The 18,315-nt window shown below is 40.6% G+C and overlaps 2 protein-coding genes across 2 annotated transcripts in view; one reads left to right on the plus strand and one right to left on the minus strand.

Moving 5' to 3' along the window:
* Nucleotides 1-18,315, plus strand: part of CENPU (centromere protein U) — a 41,901-nt gene that overhangs the window by 21,698 nt on the left and 1,888 nt on the right. Inside the window, exons 8-12 of the mRNA XM_053584702.1 lie at nucleotides 11,035-11,143; nucleotides 12,868-12,946; nucleotides 13,159-13,206; nucleotides 15,359-15,420; nucleotides 18,156-18,312. Of these exons, the coding sequence (XP_053440677.1) occupies nucleotides 11,035-11,143; nucleotides 12,868-12,946; nucleotides 13,159-13,206; nucleotides 15,359-15,420; nucleotides 18,156-18,312 (455 nt within the window). The remainder of the gene's footprint in view (nucleotides 1-11,034; nucleotides 11,144-12,867; nucleotides 12,947-13,158; nucleotides 13,207-15,358; nucleotides 15,421-18,155; nucleotides 18,313-18,315) is intronic.
* The window catches only part of PRIMPOL (primase and DNA directed polymerase), a 48,999-nt gene continuing 45,102 nt past the window's right edge, over nucleotides 14,419-18,315 (minus strand). The window contains exons 13-14 of the transcript XR_008378884.1: nucleotides 15,097-16,970; nucleotides 14,419-15,055 (exon numbers count right to left, since the gene is read on the minus strand). The gene's annotated coding sequence lies outside the window, so the exon portion shown is untranslated. The remainder of the gene's footprint in view (nucleotides 15,056-15,096; nucleotides 16,971-18,315) is intronic.

An 18,315-nucleotide genomic window follows, 5' to 3' on the forward strand; every position in this document is an offset into this window, starting at 1 on the left:
AAATCACTACTCCAGGAGTACCCCAACCCAACTTCACCTTATCTGCTCATCTAGCCAAATGGTGTAAAATAATCATGGAGTGCAATCAGCAGAAAAACTCTGGTAAGATGAATAACCAGAGTAGATCAACTACCCCAAGGAGTTGATTCCCCTATATCAAGGAATGATATGGCGGACACAACTGAAGATCCCATTCATAAACAAATGGCTGAGATGTCAGAATTTGAATTCAGAATTTGGATTGCAAATAAGATTAATAGAATGGAGGTAAAGTTGTAATTAGAAATTCAAGGAGCATTTCAAAAGTTGTCTCAAGAATTCAATGAATCCAAAGACTAAATCACCAAAGACTTTGACACAAGAATTTTCAGCCCTCAGAGATCTGAGAAATACAGTAGAATCCCTCAGTAACAGAATGGAGCAAGCAGAAGAACGGATTTCTGACATTGAAGACAAAGCTTTTGAATGCTCCCAAACCCACAAAGAGGAAGAGAAATGGAGAGTAAAAACGAATCAGTCTCTCAGAGAGGTCTGGGATGATTCGAAGAAAACTAACATTCCCATCATAGGAATCCCTGATGGCAACAAAGTTGCTTCACAAAGCACAGAGGCTCTTCATGAGATTATGAGGAACTTCCCAGACATGCCAAGAGATTCTGAAATTCAGATAGCTGACAGTGTCAGAACCCCAGCACAACTCAAGCCGAATAAGATATTCCCCAGACACATCATAATTAACTTCACTAAAGTTAATATGAAGGAGAAAATTCTGAAAGCAGCCAGATGTAAGAAAACCATAACCTACAAGGGGAAGAACATTAGAATGATTGCTGATCTCCCTGAAACCTTTCAGGGTAGAAGAGAGTGGTCATCAACTTTTAATCTCCTAAAACAAGAACTTTCAACCCAGGGTCCTATATCCTGCTAAACCAAGTTTCATTTATGATAGAGAAATTAAATACTTTAATGACATTCACATGTTGAAGAAATTTGCCATAACTAAACCAGTTCTCCAGGATATTCTCAGACCTCTTCCCCATAATGACCAGCGCAATCCTCCACCACCAAAGTAAACTCACTCTGAAACTTTTGATCAAATTCCAACTTCCACAGTGGTGAAAGGATTAAAAATGTCCACTAGACTTCCGAAAAACTAGATACCCAAAATTCTACCAGGCTTATCAGTATTCTCAATGAACATAAATGGCTTAAATTGTCCTCTAAAGATGCACAGGTTGGCTGACTGGATACAAAATCTCAGGCCAGATATCTGCTGCATATAAGAATCTCATCTTACCTTAAAAGATAAATATAGACTCAGGGTGAAGGGATGGTCATCTATATTTCAGACAAATGGAAATCAGAAAAAAGCAGGTGTTGCAATTTTATTCATAGATACAATAGTCTTTAAACCAACAAAAGGAAAGATAAGGATGGTCACTTCATATTTGTTAAGGGTAACACTCAACATGATGAGATTTCAAAAAAAAATAAAATAAGATGAGATTTCAATTATTAACATACACCCAACCAGAATGCTCCTCAATTTATAAGAGGGCCACTAACAGATATGAGCAACTTGATTTTCTCCAGCTCCATAATAGTCGGAGATTTTAACACTCCTTTGGCTGTGTTAGATTGATCCTCCAATAGGAAGCTAAGTAAAGAAATGTTAGACATAAACTTAACCATTCAACATTTGGGTTTAACAGACATCGACAGAACATTTTATCCTAACAAAACTGAAGACACATTCTTCTCATCAGCCCACGGAACATACTCCAAAGTTGATCACATCTTAGGTCACAAGTCTAACTTCAGCAAATTTAAAAGAATAGAAATTATTCATTGCACCTTCTTGGACTGTCATGAAATAAAAGTTGAACGCAGTAACAACAGGAATCTGCATACAAAAACATGAAAGATAAATAACCTTATGCTGAATGATAACTGAGTCATAGATGAGATTAAGAAGGAAATTGCCAAATTTTTGGAACAAAACGATAATCAAGACACAAATTATCAGAACCTCTGGGATACCGCAAAGATAGTCCTAAGAGGAAAATTTATAGCACTGCAAGCCTTCCTCAGGAGAATAGAAAGAGAGGAAGTGAACAACTTAATGGGACATCTCAAGCAACTGGAAAAGAAAAAACATTCCAATCCCAAACCCAAACCCAAACCCAGCAGAAGAAAAGAAATAACCAAAATTAGGGCAGAATTAAATGAAATTGAAAAGAAAAGGATTATACAACAGATCAATAAATCAAAAAGTTGGTTTTTGAAAAGGTCAATTAAATAGATAAACCTTTGGCCAACCTAACCAGGAGTTGAGTAAAAAAAGAGTAAAATTTCTAATTTCATCAATCAGATATGGTAAGGATGAAATAACAATAGACTCCTCAGAAATTCAAAAAATCCTTAAGGAATATTACAAGAAACTTTATTCTCAGAAATACGAAAATCTGAAAGAAATTGACAATACCTGGAAGCAGGCTACCTTCCAAGACTTAGCCGGAATAAAGTGGAAATGTTGAACAGGCCTATATCAAGTTCTAAAATAGCACCAACTATACAAAATCTCCTTAAAAAGAAAAGCCTGAGACCAGATGGCTTCACATCAGAATTCTACCAAACTTTTAAAGAGGAACTAGTACCTATATTACTCAACTTTTTCCAAAATATAGAAAAAGAAGGAATTCTACCCAACACATTCTATGAAGTAAACATCACCTTGATTCCCAAACCAAGAAAAGACCCAACAAGAAAAGAAAATTATAGACCAGTATCACTAATGAATATTGATGCAAAAATATTCAACAAGATCCTTACAAACAGAACCCAACAACACATCAAACAAACTATATGCCATGACCAAGTGGGTTTTATCCCAGGGTCTCAAGCTGGTTCAATATACGTAAATCTAAAAATATAATTCAGCACATAAACAAATTAAAAAACAAAGACCATATGATTCTCTCAATTGATGCAGAAAAAGCTTTTGATAATATCCAGCATCCTTTCATGATCAGAACACTTAAGAAAATTGGTATAGAATGGACATTTCTTAATCTGATAGAGGCCATCTACAGCAAACCAACAGCCAATATCGTATTGAATGGAGTTAAATTAAAATCATTTCCACTCAGATCAGGAACCAGACAAGGCTGCCCATTGTCTCCACTGCTCTTTAACATTGTAATGGAAGTTTTAGCCATCGCAATTAGGGAAGAAAAGGCCATCAAGGGTATCCATATAGGGTCAGAAGAGATCAAACTTTCCCTCTTCGCAGATGATATGATTGTATATCTGGAAAACACCAGGGATTCTACTACAAAACTCCTAGAAGTGACCAAGGAATGCAGCAGTGTCTCAGGTTACAAAATCAACACTCATAAATCTGTAGCCTTTATATATACCAGCAGTAGTCAAGCTGAAAAAACAGTCAAGGACTCTATTCCATTCACAGTAGTGCTAAAGAAGATGAAATATTTGGGAGTTTACCTAACAAAGGATATGAAAGATCTCTATAAAGAGAACTATGAAACTAAGAAAAGAAATAGCCGAAGATATTAACAAATGGAAAAACATACCATGCTCATGGCTGGGAAGACTCAACATTGTTAAAATGTCCATACTACCCAAAGCAATGTACAATTCTATTGAAGCTCCACTGTCATATTTTAAAGATCTTGAAAAAATAATACTTCGTATTATATGGAATGAGAAAAAAATTTGAATAGCCAAGACGTTACTCAGAAATAAAAATGAAGCAGGAGGAATCACGCTACTGGACCTCAGACTATACTATAAATCAATAGTGATCAGAACAGCATGGTACTGGCACAAAAACAGAGAGTTAGATGTATGGAACAGAATAGAGAACCAAGAGATGAACCCATCTGCTTACCATTATTTGATCTTTGACAATTCAACTAAAAACATTCAGTGGGGAAGATTCCCTATTTAATAAATGGTGCTGGGTAAACTGGCTGGCAACCTGTAGGAGACTGAAATTGGACCCACTCCTTTCACCATTAACTAAGATAGACTCTCACTGGATTAAAGATTTTTTTTTTTTTTTGTAGAGACAGAGTTTCACTTTATTGCCCTCGGTAGACTGCCATGGCATCACACAGCTCACAGCAACCTCCAACTCCTGGGCTTAAGCGATTCTCTTGCCTCAGCCTCCCAAGTAGCTGGGACTACAGGTTCCCACCACAACACCCGGCTATTTTTTTGTTGCATTTCAGCCAGGGCTGGGTTTGAACCCACCACCCTCGGTATATGAGGCCGGCGCCTTACCAACTGAGCCACAGGTGCCGCCCTGGATTAAAGATTTAAACTTAAAAATGAAACTATAAAAATACTAGACGAAAGTGCAGGGGAAACACTTGAAGAAATTGTCCTAGGCGAATATTTTATGAGGAGGATACCCTGGGGAAATTGAAGCAGCATCAAAAATACACTACTGGGACCTGATCAAACTAAAAAGCTTCTGCACAGCCAAGAACACAGTAAGTAAAACAAGCAGACAGCCCTCAGAATGGGAGAAGATTATTTGCAGGTTATGACTCCGACAAAGGTTTAATAACAGAATCCATAGAGAAGTCAAACATATTAGCAAGAACAGAATAAATGATCCCATCTCAGGGTGGGCAAGGGACTTGAAGAGAAAATTCTCTGAAGAAGACAGGCGCATGGCCTACAGACATATAAAAAAATGCTCATCATCCTTAATCATCAGAGAAATGCAAATCAAATCTACTTTGAGATATTGACTAATCAGTAAGATTAGTCCACATCACAAAATCCCAAAACCAGAGATGTTGGTTTGGCTGTGGAGAAAAGGGAACACTTTTACATTGCTGGTGAGAATTAATAAGTTCCTTTTGGAAAAATGTGTGGAGAACATTTAGAGATCTAAAAATAGACCTGCCAATCTATCCTACAATTCCTCTACTAGGTATATATCCAGAAGACCAAAAATCACATTATAACAAAGATATTTGTACCAGAATGTTTATTGCAGCCCAATTCATAATTGCTAAGTCATGGAAGAAGCCCAAGTGCACAGCCCACAAATGGATTAATAAATTGTGCATGAAATATTATGCAGCCTTAAAAAAAGATGGAGACTTTACCTCTGATGTGTTTACATGGATGGAGCTGGAACATATTCTTCTTAGTAAAGTATCTCAAGAATGGAAGAAAATGTATCCAATGTATTCAACTCTGCTATGAAACTAATTTATAGCTTTCTTATGAAAGCTATAACCCACTTATAGCCCAAGAAGATGGGGAAAGGAGGAGGGGGACGGGGAGAAGATGGGTGGAGGGAAGGTAGTTGGTGGAACCACACCTACCGTGCATCTTATAAGGGTACATGTGAAATTTGCTAGGTGTGGAGTATGAATGTCTTAACATAATAACTAGGAAAATGCCATGAGCCTATGTTAACCAGTGTGATGAAAATATTTTAACTTGTGTGTGGAACCAGCACATTGTACCCCATGATTGCATTAATGTACACAGGTATGATTTAATTAAAAAATAATTGTTATGGGGAAAAAACTTCATTTTTAGTTTGTTAAAGTAGTAAATTATAAATACATAAAATTGTGTCCTTTACAAATTAAGAATATATGATTTGGAGTAATCTTTTTTCTAACATTTATTGTGAACATTTTTCAACATACAACAAAGCTGAAAATATATTTTAGTATATATTCACCTACCACCAAGATTTTATACTGAACATTTTTTCTTCTTTTTTTTTTTAAGTTAACATTTTCTTATATTTGCTTTGTTACCTATCTATCCCTTAATCTGGTTTAATTTTTTAATGCATTTTAAAATCAGTTAGATATCAGTACTTCTGAAATACTTCAGCATGCACACATCTCACTGGAGTTCTTTTTTTGTTGATGCTGTTTTCTTTTAAATGTAGACTGTACATACAGCACAGGGAAATGCCCAACCTTGAAGGATAAGTCAAACCATGATCAATAGATAAACACTTGATTCCAGAAAGTTCTATCACATCTCTTTCCTGTCAATCCCCATCCCACTTCCTCAGGCAACTGGTTCAGCTGTTTTATCCACTTTAGATTAGTTTTGTTTATTCTGGAATTTTATATAAATGTAATCCCAAAATATATAGTCTATTTTTACCCACTTCCTATTAACGGGATCATAGTATGTACTCTTATGTATTGCTTCTTTCACTCAGCATAATTTTTTTTTTGAGATTTATCTATGTTTTGTGTGTATGTGTATTTTTTAATCCCTTTGTTTGATTACAACACAGTTCGTCCCATCCCTTACTGGTGGGCAACTGAATTGTTTTCGGGATTTGTCTATTATGAGTAAGGCTGCTGTGAACATTCTTATACACATGTCTTTGTGAACATATGTTTTCATTTCTCTTACTTAAATAAGAGAAATTAATAAAAAGGAGTGAAGCTACTGAGTCATAGGGTAGGCATATGTTGAATTTTACAAGAAAGTGCCAAGCTTTGAAAGCTGCGTTCCCAAAGTGGTTACGTAATTTTCTGTTCCCACCAGAAGCTGCACAGTTTAAAGTGTTACTAAGAATACAATGAACAACTTCATGTGAGTAACTTTAGAATAGGGAAGGGGGTGGAGGGGCAGGGAGAAGTTGGTCAGTGGCACCAAGTTAACATCAGCAGGTGGGGTTTCAGGTGTTCTGCTGCACAGCGAGGTGGCCCTGGTTAAAGGCAGGTACAGGTAATCCCTAAATTACTAACATCTGACTTAGGTACAACTCGTACTTAGGAATGGAGGCTATCACAGGTAATAGGTGAATGTACCTGTTCCAACTTACATACAAATTCAACCTAAGAACAAACCTACAGAATCTATCTGGTTTGAAACCCGGGGGCTGCCTGTAGTCAGAAGAGAGGATTTTGAATGTTCTCACCATGAAGAAATGATGAATTATGGTGATGGACATGCTGAATACCTGGGTATGATTTCTACACAGCACATACATGTATCAGAACGTCACACTCCACCCCATAAATATGTTCAATGATTATGTGTCAGTTAAAAAGAAATTAAAAAAAAATCCAGGGCCCTCAAAAAATAGATGCAAAGGAGATATCTCCCCTCTACCCCTGGCTTGCAGCACATTAATATGTGGAAAAACACAAGGCTAACAAGATGGCTTTTAGGGAAAACTAGAATAATCCTCTAACTGTCCAATTCAAATGAGTTTAACAGACATTTAAGGAACGGGTAATTTAGTTCTAATCTTAAAGACAGTGCACCAAAAGATAGACCAGAAGGAGGCCCATGCAGATGTGGGGACCTGAGTGTGTGACAGAGATGGGACTGTGGTCATTGGGGTTGTCCCAAAGGAAAAATGGAGTGAGACTTCTGACTCGCTGCACACATAGAAAAGCAGCTTTAGGTGATATGAAAACATAAATGTGGCAGGTAAAATCTGATAGTTCAGGAGTTAGGAGTATCTTTTTGTTTTTTAAGACAGTCCTTGTTATGCTCAGTAGAGTGCTATGGTGTCACCACTCACGGCAGCCTCAAACTCTTAGACTCAAGTAAGTCTCTTCCCTCAGCCTCCAAAGTAGCTGGGACTACAGGTACCTGTCATAACACCTGGCTTTTTTTTTTTTTGGAGCCAAGTGTCTTAAAGCTGTTGCCCTGGGTAGAGTGCCATGACACCTCACAGCAACCTTAAACTCCTGGGCTTAAGCAATTCTCTTGCCTCAGCTTCCTAATCAGCTGGGACTACAGGCTCCTGCCATAATGCCCAGCTATTTTCTTTTGGTTGTAGTTGTCATTGTTGTTTGGCAGGCCCAGGCTGGATTCGAACCTGCCAGCTCCGGTGTATGTGGCTGGCGCCCTAGCCACTGAGCTATAGGCGCCGAGCCACACCTGGCTTTTTTTTATTTTTTGCAGTTTTTGGCCGGGGCTAGGTTTGAACCCGCCACCTCCAGCATATGAGGCTGGCGCCTGTGGCTCAGTGAGCATGGCACCGGCCCCATATACTGAGGGTGGTGGTTCAAACCCAGCCCCAGCCAAACTGCAACAAAAAAATAGCCGGGTGTTGTGGTGGGCGCCTGTAGTCCCAGCTACTCGGGAGGCTGAGGCAGGAGAATCGCCTAAGCCCAGGAGTTGGAGGTTGCTGTGAGCTGCGTGACGCACTCTACCGAGGGCAATAAAGTGAAACTCTGTCTCTACAAAAAAAAAAAAAAAAAAAAAAAAAGAGATGGGGTCTTGCTCTGGCTCAGGCTTGTCTCAAACTCCTAAGCTTAGGCAATTCACCCACTTCAGCCTCCCAGAGTGCTGGGATTACAGGCATAAGCCTCGGTGCCTGGCCTCGAAATATAGGAATATTAATAAAAAGATACCCTTGTAGAAAAATAGGCAAATGACACCAGCATATTTTTAGAGTAGAGAAAATAGTAAAATAAACATTTGGAGGGAGTCCATTCCTAATCACAGAAACTTGAATTATAGCTAGAGTGAGACCTTTTGCATATACTAGATGGCAAATACTTTAGTGACTCGATTCCAAATTCAATGAAGATGTTACCAAGTAGGGATCCTTAACAAGTGCAGGTATAAATGTTTTAAGCACTTTGAAAATCATTTTGGCATCTTTTGTAAAGTTGAAAATGTGCAGAGTTCGAAACCCAGCACTCACTGTGGATGTGTTTTTTTAGAGGAATTCTTGCACAGGTGCGTGAAGCATGCATGTGAACTCCCTTAGCATCACCTGTGGTGCTCACACAGTGCTGGAAACAGCCCAGGGGTGGCTGGGGGGTGGGGGTGGTTGTGATGTGTTATGTGATGGATGGAACACAGAGGAAACCTCTGCTGGTAGGTTAACAAATATAGAAAGACACATGCAGAACTAAACTGTGCTATCGGCTCGGCGCCCGTAGTATAGTGGTTAGGGTGCCAGCCACATGCACTAAGGGTGGCAGGTTCAAACCCGGCCCAGGCCTGCTAAACAACAATGACAACTGCAACAACAATAAAAAAGCCAGGCGTTGTGGGCACCTGTAGCCCCAGCTACTTGGGAGGCTGAGGCAAGAGAATTGCTTAAACCCAATAGTTGGAGGTTGCTGTGAGCTGTGACTCTATGGCACTCTCCTGAGGGCAACATAGTGAGACTGTTTCAAAAGAAAACCAAAAAACTGCTATTTAAAAATGTACACGTGTGTACAGTAATGAAGAAGAATCAACACAAAACGCTGAATGGTGGTTACTGACAAGGTTGGCAGGGGATATATTTGAGTGGGGGTACCCGGAGTGCTTCAGTGTCTTCTTAGTATACTGGGGTCCCAGGAGGGTCACACACACACACACACAAATGTTCTCATGTGCATAAAACAACTCATAACAAATCAGTTATGATACTAAAATTAAAAATGCTAAATCAGAGTGAGAGGTTGGATAGAATGATTCGTAATTAAATTTTAGCTAAGCATGGTGGCTCATGCCTGTAATCCTAGTGCTCTGGGAGGCCAAGGTGGGCGGATCACTTGAGGTCAGGAGTTTGAGACCAACCTGAGAAAGAGTGACAACCCAGTCTCCACTAAAAATAGAAAAACTAGCTGGGCGTGGTGGCAGCTGCCTATAGTCCCAGCTACTCAGGAGGCTGAGGCAAGAGGATCACTTGATCCTAGGAGTGTGAGGTTGCAGAAAGCTATGATGACACCGCTGTCTAAAAATGGAAAAAAAAAAAAAAATCTTAGCCCTGAAAGTGTAAGAAGGATTTTATTTGTACTAATAAGATCTTCAGATATTGTGTTTTGTAAAAGCAGGAGTACTTTTTACAGGTTACTGATTTTTCTATAAAGTCCCAGTGAGCTGAGCTCAGGTAAGCTGGGACTAGGGCCTGCATGGGGGTGAGCAGGTCATAGGCCTGGCCTGGACTTGTGGTCTCAGTACCTTTACTGCTGTCCTATTTCTATCGTAAATTAATTGCAACAGAAATGCTGGGATATTACTGTGTGCCTGTCATTCTGCTGTTAATGTCATCCTTTTTCTAATCCTTATAATAAACCTGTAAGCTGTAGGTGCTATTAAGATTAGATCCAAAAATGTGTCAGAGCTAACACAGCTGTCGGGGTCAGCCGGTGTCTCAGGTGTGTATTGACACAAACAAACTGCCCAAACCTAGTGATTTAAGGCAGTGATCGGAAAACTATGATCTGTAATCCAAGTTTGGCCCGTTGCTTGTTTTAGAAAATAACCTTATTGGTCCCAGGCAGGTGCACTGCTTTACACACTGTGGCTGTGCAGCTGCCCACACAGCCAGCAGTGCTCACCGTCCAGCCCTCTGCAGAAGTTGCCAGCCCCGACTTACAGCCACCATGAGCTTATTTACTGTGGGCGATCTGCTCATCTGTGGCTGTGCTGGGGTGAAGGTCTGCAATCCCTGTTCATAGGTCTCATGCCTTTGGCCCCTCCTGTGGTCCCTTCTTTTCCTGAAGGTTAGGCTGTCCTGTCCTGTGGGGGTCAGACTCTCACATGACAGGTGACATCCAGGAGGGAGTGTTTGAGGAGGTGAAGAGCAGCCCCAGCTGTAGATCTCTGAGCCCTGGCACTGAAAGCTGCAGTGTCACTCACGTGTCCTGCTGTGCAGGCCAGTCCTGGGTCTGTCCCAGGTTCAAGGGGAAGAGAACTAGGGAAGGTGGCAGAGAGTCTGCAGCTGTCATTAACCCACCACCCAGGAGTCACTCAGGGCAGTGGGACTCCAGAGACAAACTGAGTGTGGGCATCAGTTTTGCAGCATTAAATAAGGTAATTACAGGAGAAGGACGGACTGTGCTGTCAGTGGCTCATGTTAACATTGCACAGAAAATCTGAGCCTGCTTTAGAAATTGACTATAGCACCTTACAAATGTTCAGTAATTACAGTTTTGTAAATAAAAGCCAGAAAATGTTTTATTCCATTTACCATCAAGGAAACTGAACTCTGGACCTACAGCAAAATTATGAATAAACAGCATATTAAATTGGTTTATCTTAATATTCTAGGTACTTCTGATGTTGTACGTATCTGGTGTCTAGAAGGAAAGAAAATCAGTGACATCATGGAGTTGGATATTGTTTTGCCTGCACTGGAGAAAACCCTCCTAGAGTATGAGTAAGTCTTTTGATACTGTGATATATGTATCCGATAAGCTTCCCTCAAAGCACCATGTTTGCTCATCCAACAGTTTTCTTGGTGTGTTATATCATTGTTTTTGGAATCTTTACATTTTCTGTTTTTCTTCCTAAAATCCATCTTAAAAACTTAATTTTACATTTTCATTATAACTTTTTCTTTAGCTCTTTGAATTATTAGAATGTTTTTCTCTATCCACAATTATGTGACTATTTATATTTTTGTGTAAACCTTCTATCTTAACTATGTTGTCAAAGATGGTCTGGTGATACCTTTTTTCTTTTCTTAATTTTGATGCTTTCTCTGTGCCCTAGCACATGATCCATGTGGAATCTCTGGCCGCTGGATCGAGCTAGAACATCTAAGTATGGATCTATGTGGAAACTCTGATTACTTGAGTTTTACTGGTGCTTTAGTTTGTGCGACTTAGGAACATCATGTTTAAAATTCTGTCTTACAGATTGAACATTTATCATTAAGTACTGACCCTTTCTGAACATGCTTTTGGTTATTATTGTAAGTGAAATTGTTTATTTGGCAGGCCCAAGTTGGGTTCGAACCTACCAGCTCTGGTGTATGTGGCTGGTGCCTTAGCTGCTGAGCTATAGGTGCGGAGCCTGAAATTATTTTCTTAATTTCCTTTTTAAGTGGTTTGTAATTAGCATGTAGAAATGGAGCTCATTCTTTTTGTTTGCTTTGTTTTGGAGAGAGATTCTTGCTTTGTCTCCCAGGCCTGGAGTATAGTGGCATGATCACCTCACTGCAGTCTCAAGTCCCAGGTGTAAGTGATGCTCCTGGTTCAGCCTCCTGACTAGCTGGGATTATAGGCGTGAGCCACCGCATCTGGCCACAACTGTATTTTTTTTCTTTTTTTCTGAGGCAGAGTCTCAAGCTGTTGCCCTGTGTTGAGTTCCATGGCGTCACAGCTCACAGCAACCTCCAACTCTTGGGCTTAAGCAATTCTCTTGCCTCAGCCTCCCAAGTAGCTGGGTTTACAGGCACCCACTACACCACCCACAATAGCCCGGCTATTTTTTGGTTGTAGTTGTCATTGTTGTTTGGCAGGCCCTGGCTGGATTCGAACCTGCCAGCTCCGGTGTATGTGGCTGAGCTATGGGCACTGAGCCCACAACTATATTTTTGTGTTTATTTTGAAGCTGGCAACTTTACTGAATTCATTTATTATTTCTAACAGGCTTTTGTGTTTATTTGTTTTGATGGATGACCAAATTAACCTTCTGCCCTAGGAAATTAGAAAAAAGCTAATTAAATCCAAAGCAAGCAGAAGAACTAGATAGCTGATTTATGGCTACTTATCAGTTGGTCCAAATGTGTCACACAGTTATTTATTCTTCTATTTGCTAACAGGCAAGGAGGGTGGGAGGAAGCCCCTGGTTTAGATTAGAGGGTGGGAGGAGACTGGGGTTGGCTGTAAGCAGTTGTTACTAGGAACTTAGCCAGTGTCAAGGAGTTACGATGACCTCCTATCAGAGGACTCAGGGAGCACCACCTGTTTTTCTGCTTTTGCTGGGACATGTTTTCAGTATTTTGTTTAAGTCTGAGAAAGGGCTGCAGGCTAAGCACTGTCACCTTAGATATTTAAAACAGCACGTGCCAAATTGTGTGTGTCTGTTACATACTAAGCACATGAAACACCTTTCAAAATTCTTTATGGTACCTTTTATTTTTAAATTCTTCTACAGACAAAGAATAGAATCCAAAATCTGTAAGAAAGCCATCAACAAATTTTATTTTAATATTAAAGAAGAACTCATCAAAATGGTAAGCTCACTGGACATAAATATGTTGGTCTAACAATTTTTTGCCTAATCCTGAGACAGCACCGTGTCTTAGAAAAGCTTGCATTTGCTGGGAATGTGGTAAACTCTTAGAAACACTTGTATTTCACAGAACAGGTTTTAAACTAAATGTGATATATGTGAAACTAATTTAATTTTGGAAAATGCATGTGAATATTTTTTTGTTTCATGTAGCTTAAAGATGCCCACATGTTAAAAAAGCTGAAAAGGAGGAATGCTAAGGTAAGTCATATGGTCAGAGTCACGGTCATGCACATTAGTGACATTAAGTGTGGAGTTAAGAAAATACCTGACCCTGGGTTTATCACCTTTAGACATTATTAGATTTTTATTATTATTTTTTAATTTTTTTTCTTTTTCTTTTTCTTTTTGAGACAGTCTCACTATGTTGCCCTGGGTAGACTTCCATGGTGTCATAGCTCACAGCAACCTCCAACTCTTGGGCTTAAGCGATTCTCTTGCCTCAGCCTCCCAAGTAGTTGGGACAACAGGTGCCTGCCATAATACCCAACTATTTTTAGAGATGGGGTTTCGCTCCTGCTCAGGCTGGTCTTGAACCTGTGATCTCAGGCAGTCCACCTGCTTTGGCCTCCCAGAGTGCTAGGATTATAGGCATGAGCCACCACTCCTGGCTTTTAGATCCTTTTGGTTGGGTTATTTAGTTGACCCGATGAGCACTACTGCAAGCCATGGAACAGGGGTCCTAGCCACCTTTGTTGCTTAAAGCTGTGCAAGCATCTAATTATAATTTTTACAATAGAAAACAAAAATTTAAGCCTTATTTAAATGGCTCCAAGTTAGCCCGAATATGTTGTTACCCTGAACATGTCTATCAAGTTCAGTGTGACCAAGTATGTGGATGAGTATTTAATATTGTATATTTACTGCTTTTGTGGATGTCAAAAAGCATAACCCGTTTTTTTTTGTTGTTTGTTTTTTTTGCAGTTTTTGGCCGGGGCTGGGTTTGAACCCGCCACCTCCGGCATATGGGGCCAGCGCCCTACTCCTTTGAGCCACAGGCACCGCCCCCTCCCCACACCTTTTTTTTTGAGACAGAATCTCAAGCTGTCACCCTGGGTAGAGTACTATGGTATCATAGTTCACAACAACCTCCAACTCAGGCTCAAGCAAGCCTCTTGCGTCAGTTTTTCTATTTTTAGTAGAGATGGGGTCTCAGTTTTGCTCAGGCTGGTCTCTAACTCAGGAGCTCAAGCAATCTACCCACCTCAGCCTCCGAGAGTGCTGGGATTACACACTTGTAATCCACCACACCCTGCCCAAAACCCTTTAGAATAAAGAACTGTCCCAGGTAGGGCGGCGCCTGTGGCTCAGTCGGTAAGGCGCCGGCCCCATATACCGAGGGTGGCGGGTTCAAACCTGGCCCCGGCTGAACTGCAACCAAAAAAAAAAAAAATAGCTGGGCATTGTGGCAGGCGCCTGCAGTCCCAGCTACTCGGGAGGCTGTGGCAAGAGAATCGCTTAAAGCCCAGGAGTTGGAGGTTGCTGTGAGCTGTGTGATGCCATGGCACTCCACCAAGGGCCATAAAGTGAGACTCTGTCTCTACAAAAAAAAAAAAAAAAACTGTCCCAGTAAAAGGACAGCTGGGAAGGGTACGGAGCTGGGGGTATGGAGACCTCGTTTCTAGTTGACACGTTCTGCTGCTTCAGTGTTGTGCCGCCTTAAAAACCATGCAGTATGAGGTGTGAGTGGGGGACAAGCTGGTTAGCACCAGACCCTGCTTTCCTGTCTGTGTGGCTGGACCCCATGCCCTCAGAGGTGAGTTCAGGAGGTTTACATAGAAATGGGCTTGAAATACATACATTTTCTTTCCAGTGATTATAAACCTTTGGATTTTTGTTTTCTTTCCATTTTAATGTTACTGGTCATTTCTGCATTGCTTATAAGCAAGTGGGAACATTCTGAATGTCCAACAGTGATATTAGGTAGTTACTCAAAATGATGACTGAGTTAATAAAATTTGTAACATTGAAACGTTCTTTGTAAAATACAAAGTGTATCACTGCCCTCCTGCATTATTTTCCTAGTGTATCTAGATAAAACTTCAAAACACTGCCCTCCTGCATTATTTTCCTAGTGTGTCTAGATAAAACTACAGGTCACAGGCTCCAGTAAACCTGTCCCCACTTCCTCTTCAGGGTTGTTCTGAAGTAGATGCCCCGCCCCTGCCGCTTTTTTCCTTCATAGAACCCATCACCCGCTGTGTCACTCACTGTTTATAAGTAGGGTCTGCCCTCCCCATTAGACCAAAGTCCATGGTGGTAAGAATTGGGCTGTCTTGCTACCCATTGTACTTCAGTACCTGGCACTATGTACATGGAATGAATTTAACACAGGAATGATTGTGTTGTTTAGATGATTTCAGATATCGAAAAGAAAAGGCAGCGTTTGGTTGAAGTTCAGGATGAACTGCTTCGGTAAGATTATATCAAAATCCTGTTCCGGACCTTACCTAGAAGGGAACACCACAATATTTTGCTGTGTATAATGTGCAGTTTCTTGACAGATTCTTAGGGGGGAAAGTAAGGATGTGCATTACACATGGATGGTGCTAATTCTGCATCTATAGATTTTGTGGTTGCTTCTGGATTTTTACTGTAGGCTGTCCAGCAAAGACTGTTTTGTTTTTTTTGTTTTTTTTTTTTTTTTTTTGAGATAATCTCACTTTTTCACCCTCAGTAGAGTGCTGTGGCATCACAGTTCATAGCAACCTCAAACTCTTGGGCTCAAGTGATTCTCTTGCCTCATCCTCCCAAGTAGTTGGGACTACAGGCACCTGCTACAACGCCCAGACGTTTTTTTTGTTTGTTTTTTTTTTTTAATAAGAGATGGCGTCTTGCTGGTCTTGAACTTGTGAGCTCAGGCAATCTACCTGCCTCAGCCTCCCAAGTGCTGGGATTATAGGCATGAGCCACCATGCCCAGCTTAATAGAGATATTTAAGGTAGAGAAAAAAAGTTTACATTCTGTACTCTAAAATATTATGTTTTAAATTCTTTGATTTATGCTTATATGCTAAAAGGGTAAGTCTAGAAAGCAATAATGATATCCATATGCAGAATAACGACCTGGAAAACAATAATCAGTTTTGCTGAACTTAATGACAGACTTGCAACAGAAGAATTTTTGGTCAACAAAGAGTGATGTATTATTCATTAGTACACTTTAGGCAGGAGCTAGCAATCTAGCTGATAATTTTTTGTGACATGAAATTTCTTATACTATAAAATGTTAAAAAGTAAATGCTAAAATTTGTTTATAATAGGAAACACAAGTACCTAAGTATAAACAAAAATAAAATTAAAAAATAAAAATAGATTTTTGCCCTCCTGGAAGTTTGGCCAAAAACATGGGTGCACATCATAAATGGCAAACAGAGGTCTACTGTGTCACTTGGGGTAGCATTATCTGCTGTGGTGTCATTAAAGCCCCAAGTTATCTGTGAGCTTTGTTGGTCAGTGAAGGTCGGTCCTCCCGCCTCCCTGCAGGTTGCCTACTGATCTGTCTCCCAACAGATCCTCTCAGCTCTGGCCCGAGAGGCAGCCTCATTTTTACTTACTTATAACTAGAGTTTTAGCTCATAGTCTCTAGAATTCCATACCTTGGGTTTGAAATCAGACTGCCACTTCCTTGCTGTGCAACCTTGGGCAAGTTACTTAACCTGTCAGTGCCTCCGTTCCCTCTGTGAATACAGGCTTCCTACTCCCTGCACCTCACAGAGCTTTGTATGGATTAAATGAGTCAGTACACAGACAGTGCTGCACAGGGTCGAGCGTAGGATACTGAGGGCTGTATCAGGTTTAATGCTTTTTATTGTTGCATGACACTCACCTGGGTCCCTTCCTGAGGGCTAAGCCAGGAGGGCTCCAGGTCCTGCTGGCAGTGCCGCATGATGGGCAAGACTGGAGCACACCTGCCTGTCAGCCTGGTATTGTGTGGTGCTCTTCTTTGAGGCCAGGGCTGGAGGCCTGGAAGTGAAACATCAGATGTGCTTTGTGCTCTTAAGGAGCTTTAAAATAGCTTGAGAAAATATTATCTGAAAAGACAGGGCATGTAACTACTAAGTTGATAAGAAGAGACTGGCATTGGAGTTTTTTAAAGCAGGAGAAAGAGGGTGTCTGGTCCACTGTTTGCAAATCTGGTTTGCAGACAGGTGCTGGCCTGTCATAGAAAACGTTCCCATTGGCCCCCAAATGAGAAAACTAAGGTGACAAGATGAAGTTGGCTGACAGACGTGTCCTGTGTGGCGGTGACTTTTCTGTATGCTTTATAAAGCAGGCCTATTAATCTTCATCCTGTGAGGCAAGTTATAGTTTCATAGTCTTTGTTAAACACTGTCATCACTATGAGACCACTTACTAGCACGTATTTTAAGAAGTGACTTTTGTTCTTTTTCTAGATGTAATTTCTTAAGTTGAGAAGTATATTTGGGAAATGCATAATAGGAAAAAGTATGGTATATCATTATTTTAATGTTACATGAGAAACCTAAGGCCCAGGGAAGTAACTTAACTACAGTTTCACCCCGAGGAGGTCAAGGGGAGCTTGGATTGGCTACTGGCTGACTGATCCCCACATTCTGACCCCAGCCCTGCCAACTCAGCCGGGAGTTTTTCTGAGTGCTGAGTTCGTTCACTGTTAGAAAGGACTTAGGTTAGCTAGTTGTTGTTATCCTCTTCTTATTGGCCCATCAAATCCACTTTCTCTGTATTTCATCAGTTTGCCCAGGTCATGCATTTTCTGTCAGGCACTGTGAGTGTCTCACTGTTTTGTTTTTTTTTTTTTAAGACAGGAAAGTGGACGAGATTGTTCTCAGAGGATAGTGCACAGGGAAACCCTTTTGTCTCTGGTTTCCCTATTAGACAGCAGTGCCCACCTACACCTGCAGAGCCTTCTAACATGTTAGGCGAGTGTATGTTTTAACCCAGTCTTCCCCAGACCCCTTGTAGCACATATAAGGCATGTTCTTCTGTGGGCGTCACTGGTCATTACTCCTTGGACATTATGTTTCAGAGCCAAAGATAACCCGTCCAGTCTCCCTGCCCTGGTATTGATGCTTCACTCAGCACAGTAGCATCCTCAGCTTCCTCAGCTGTTGGCCTTAGACTTCATTACATGTTGTTTATTTTTGGAAACGTTTATTTTTGTGTTAGGTTAAAGCCAGAGCTGAGACAACTAAAAACAAGATACACTGAGCTTAAGGAGAGAAAGTCTTCCCTTAGAAGTGCAGCATATTTCTTATCTAATTTAAAACAGCTCTATCGAGACTATTCAGATGTTCAAGGGAAAGAACCAAAAGTAAAGGAAACGGTA

The sequence above is a fragment of the Nycticebus coucang genome, chromosome 1, assembly GCF_027406575.1.
Source record: "Nycticebus coucang isolate mNycCou1 chromosome 1, mNycCou1.pri, whole genome shotgun sequence".
NCBI lineage: Eukaryota > Metazoa > Chordata > Mammalia > Primates > Lorisidae > Nycticebus > Nycticebus coucang.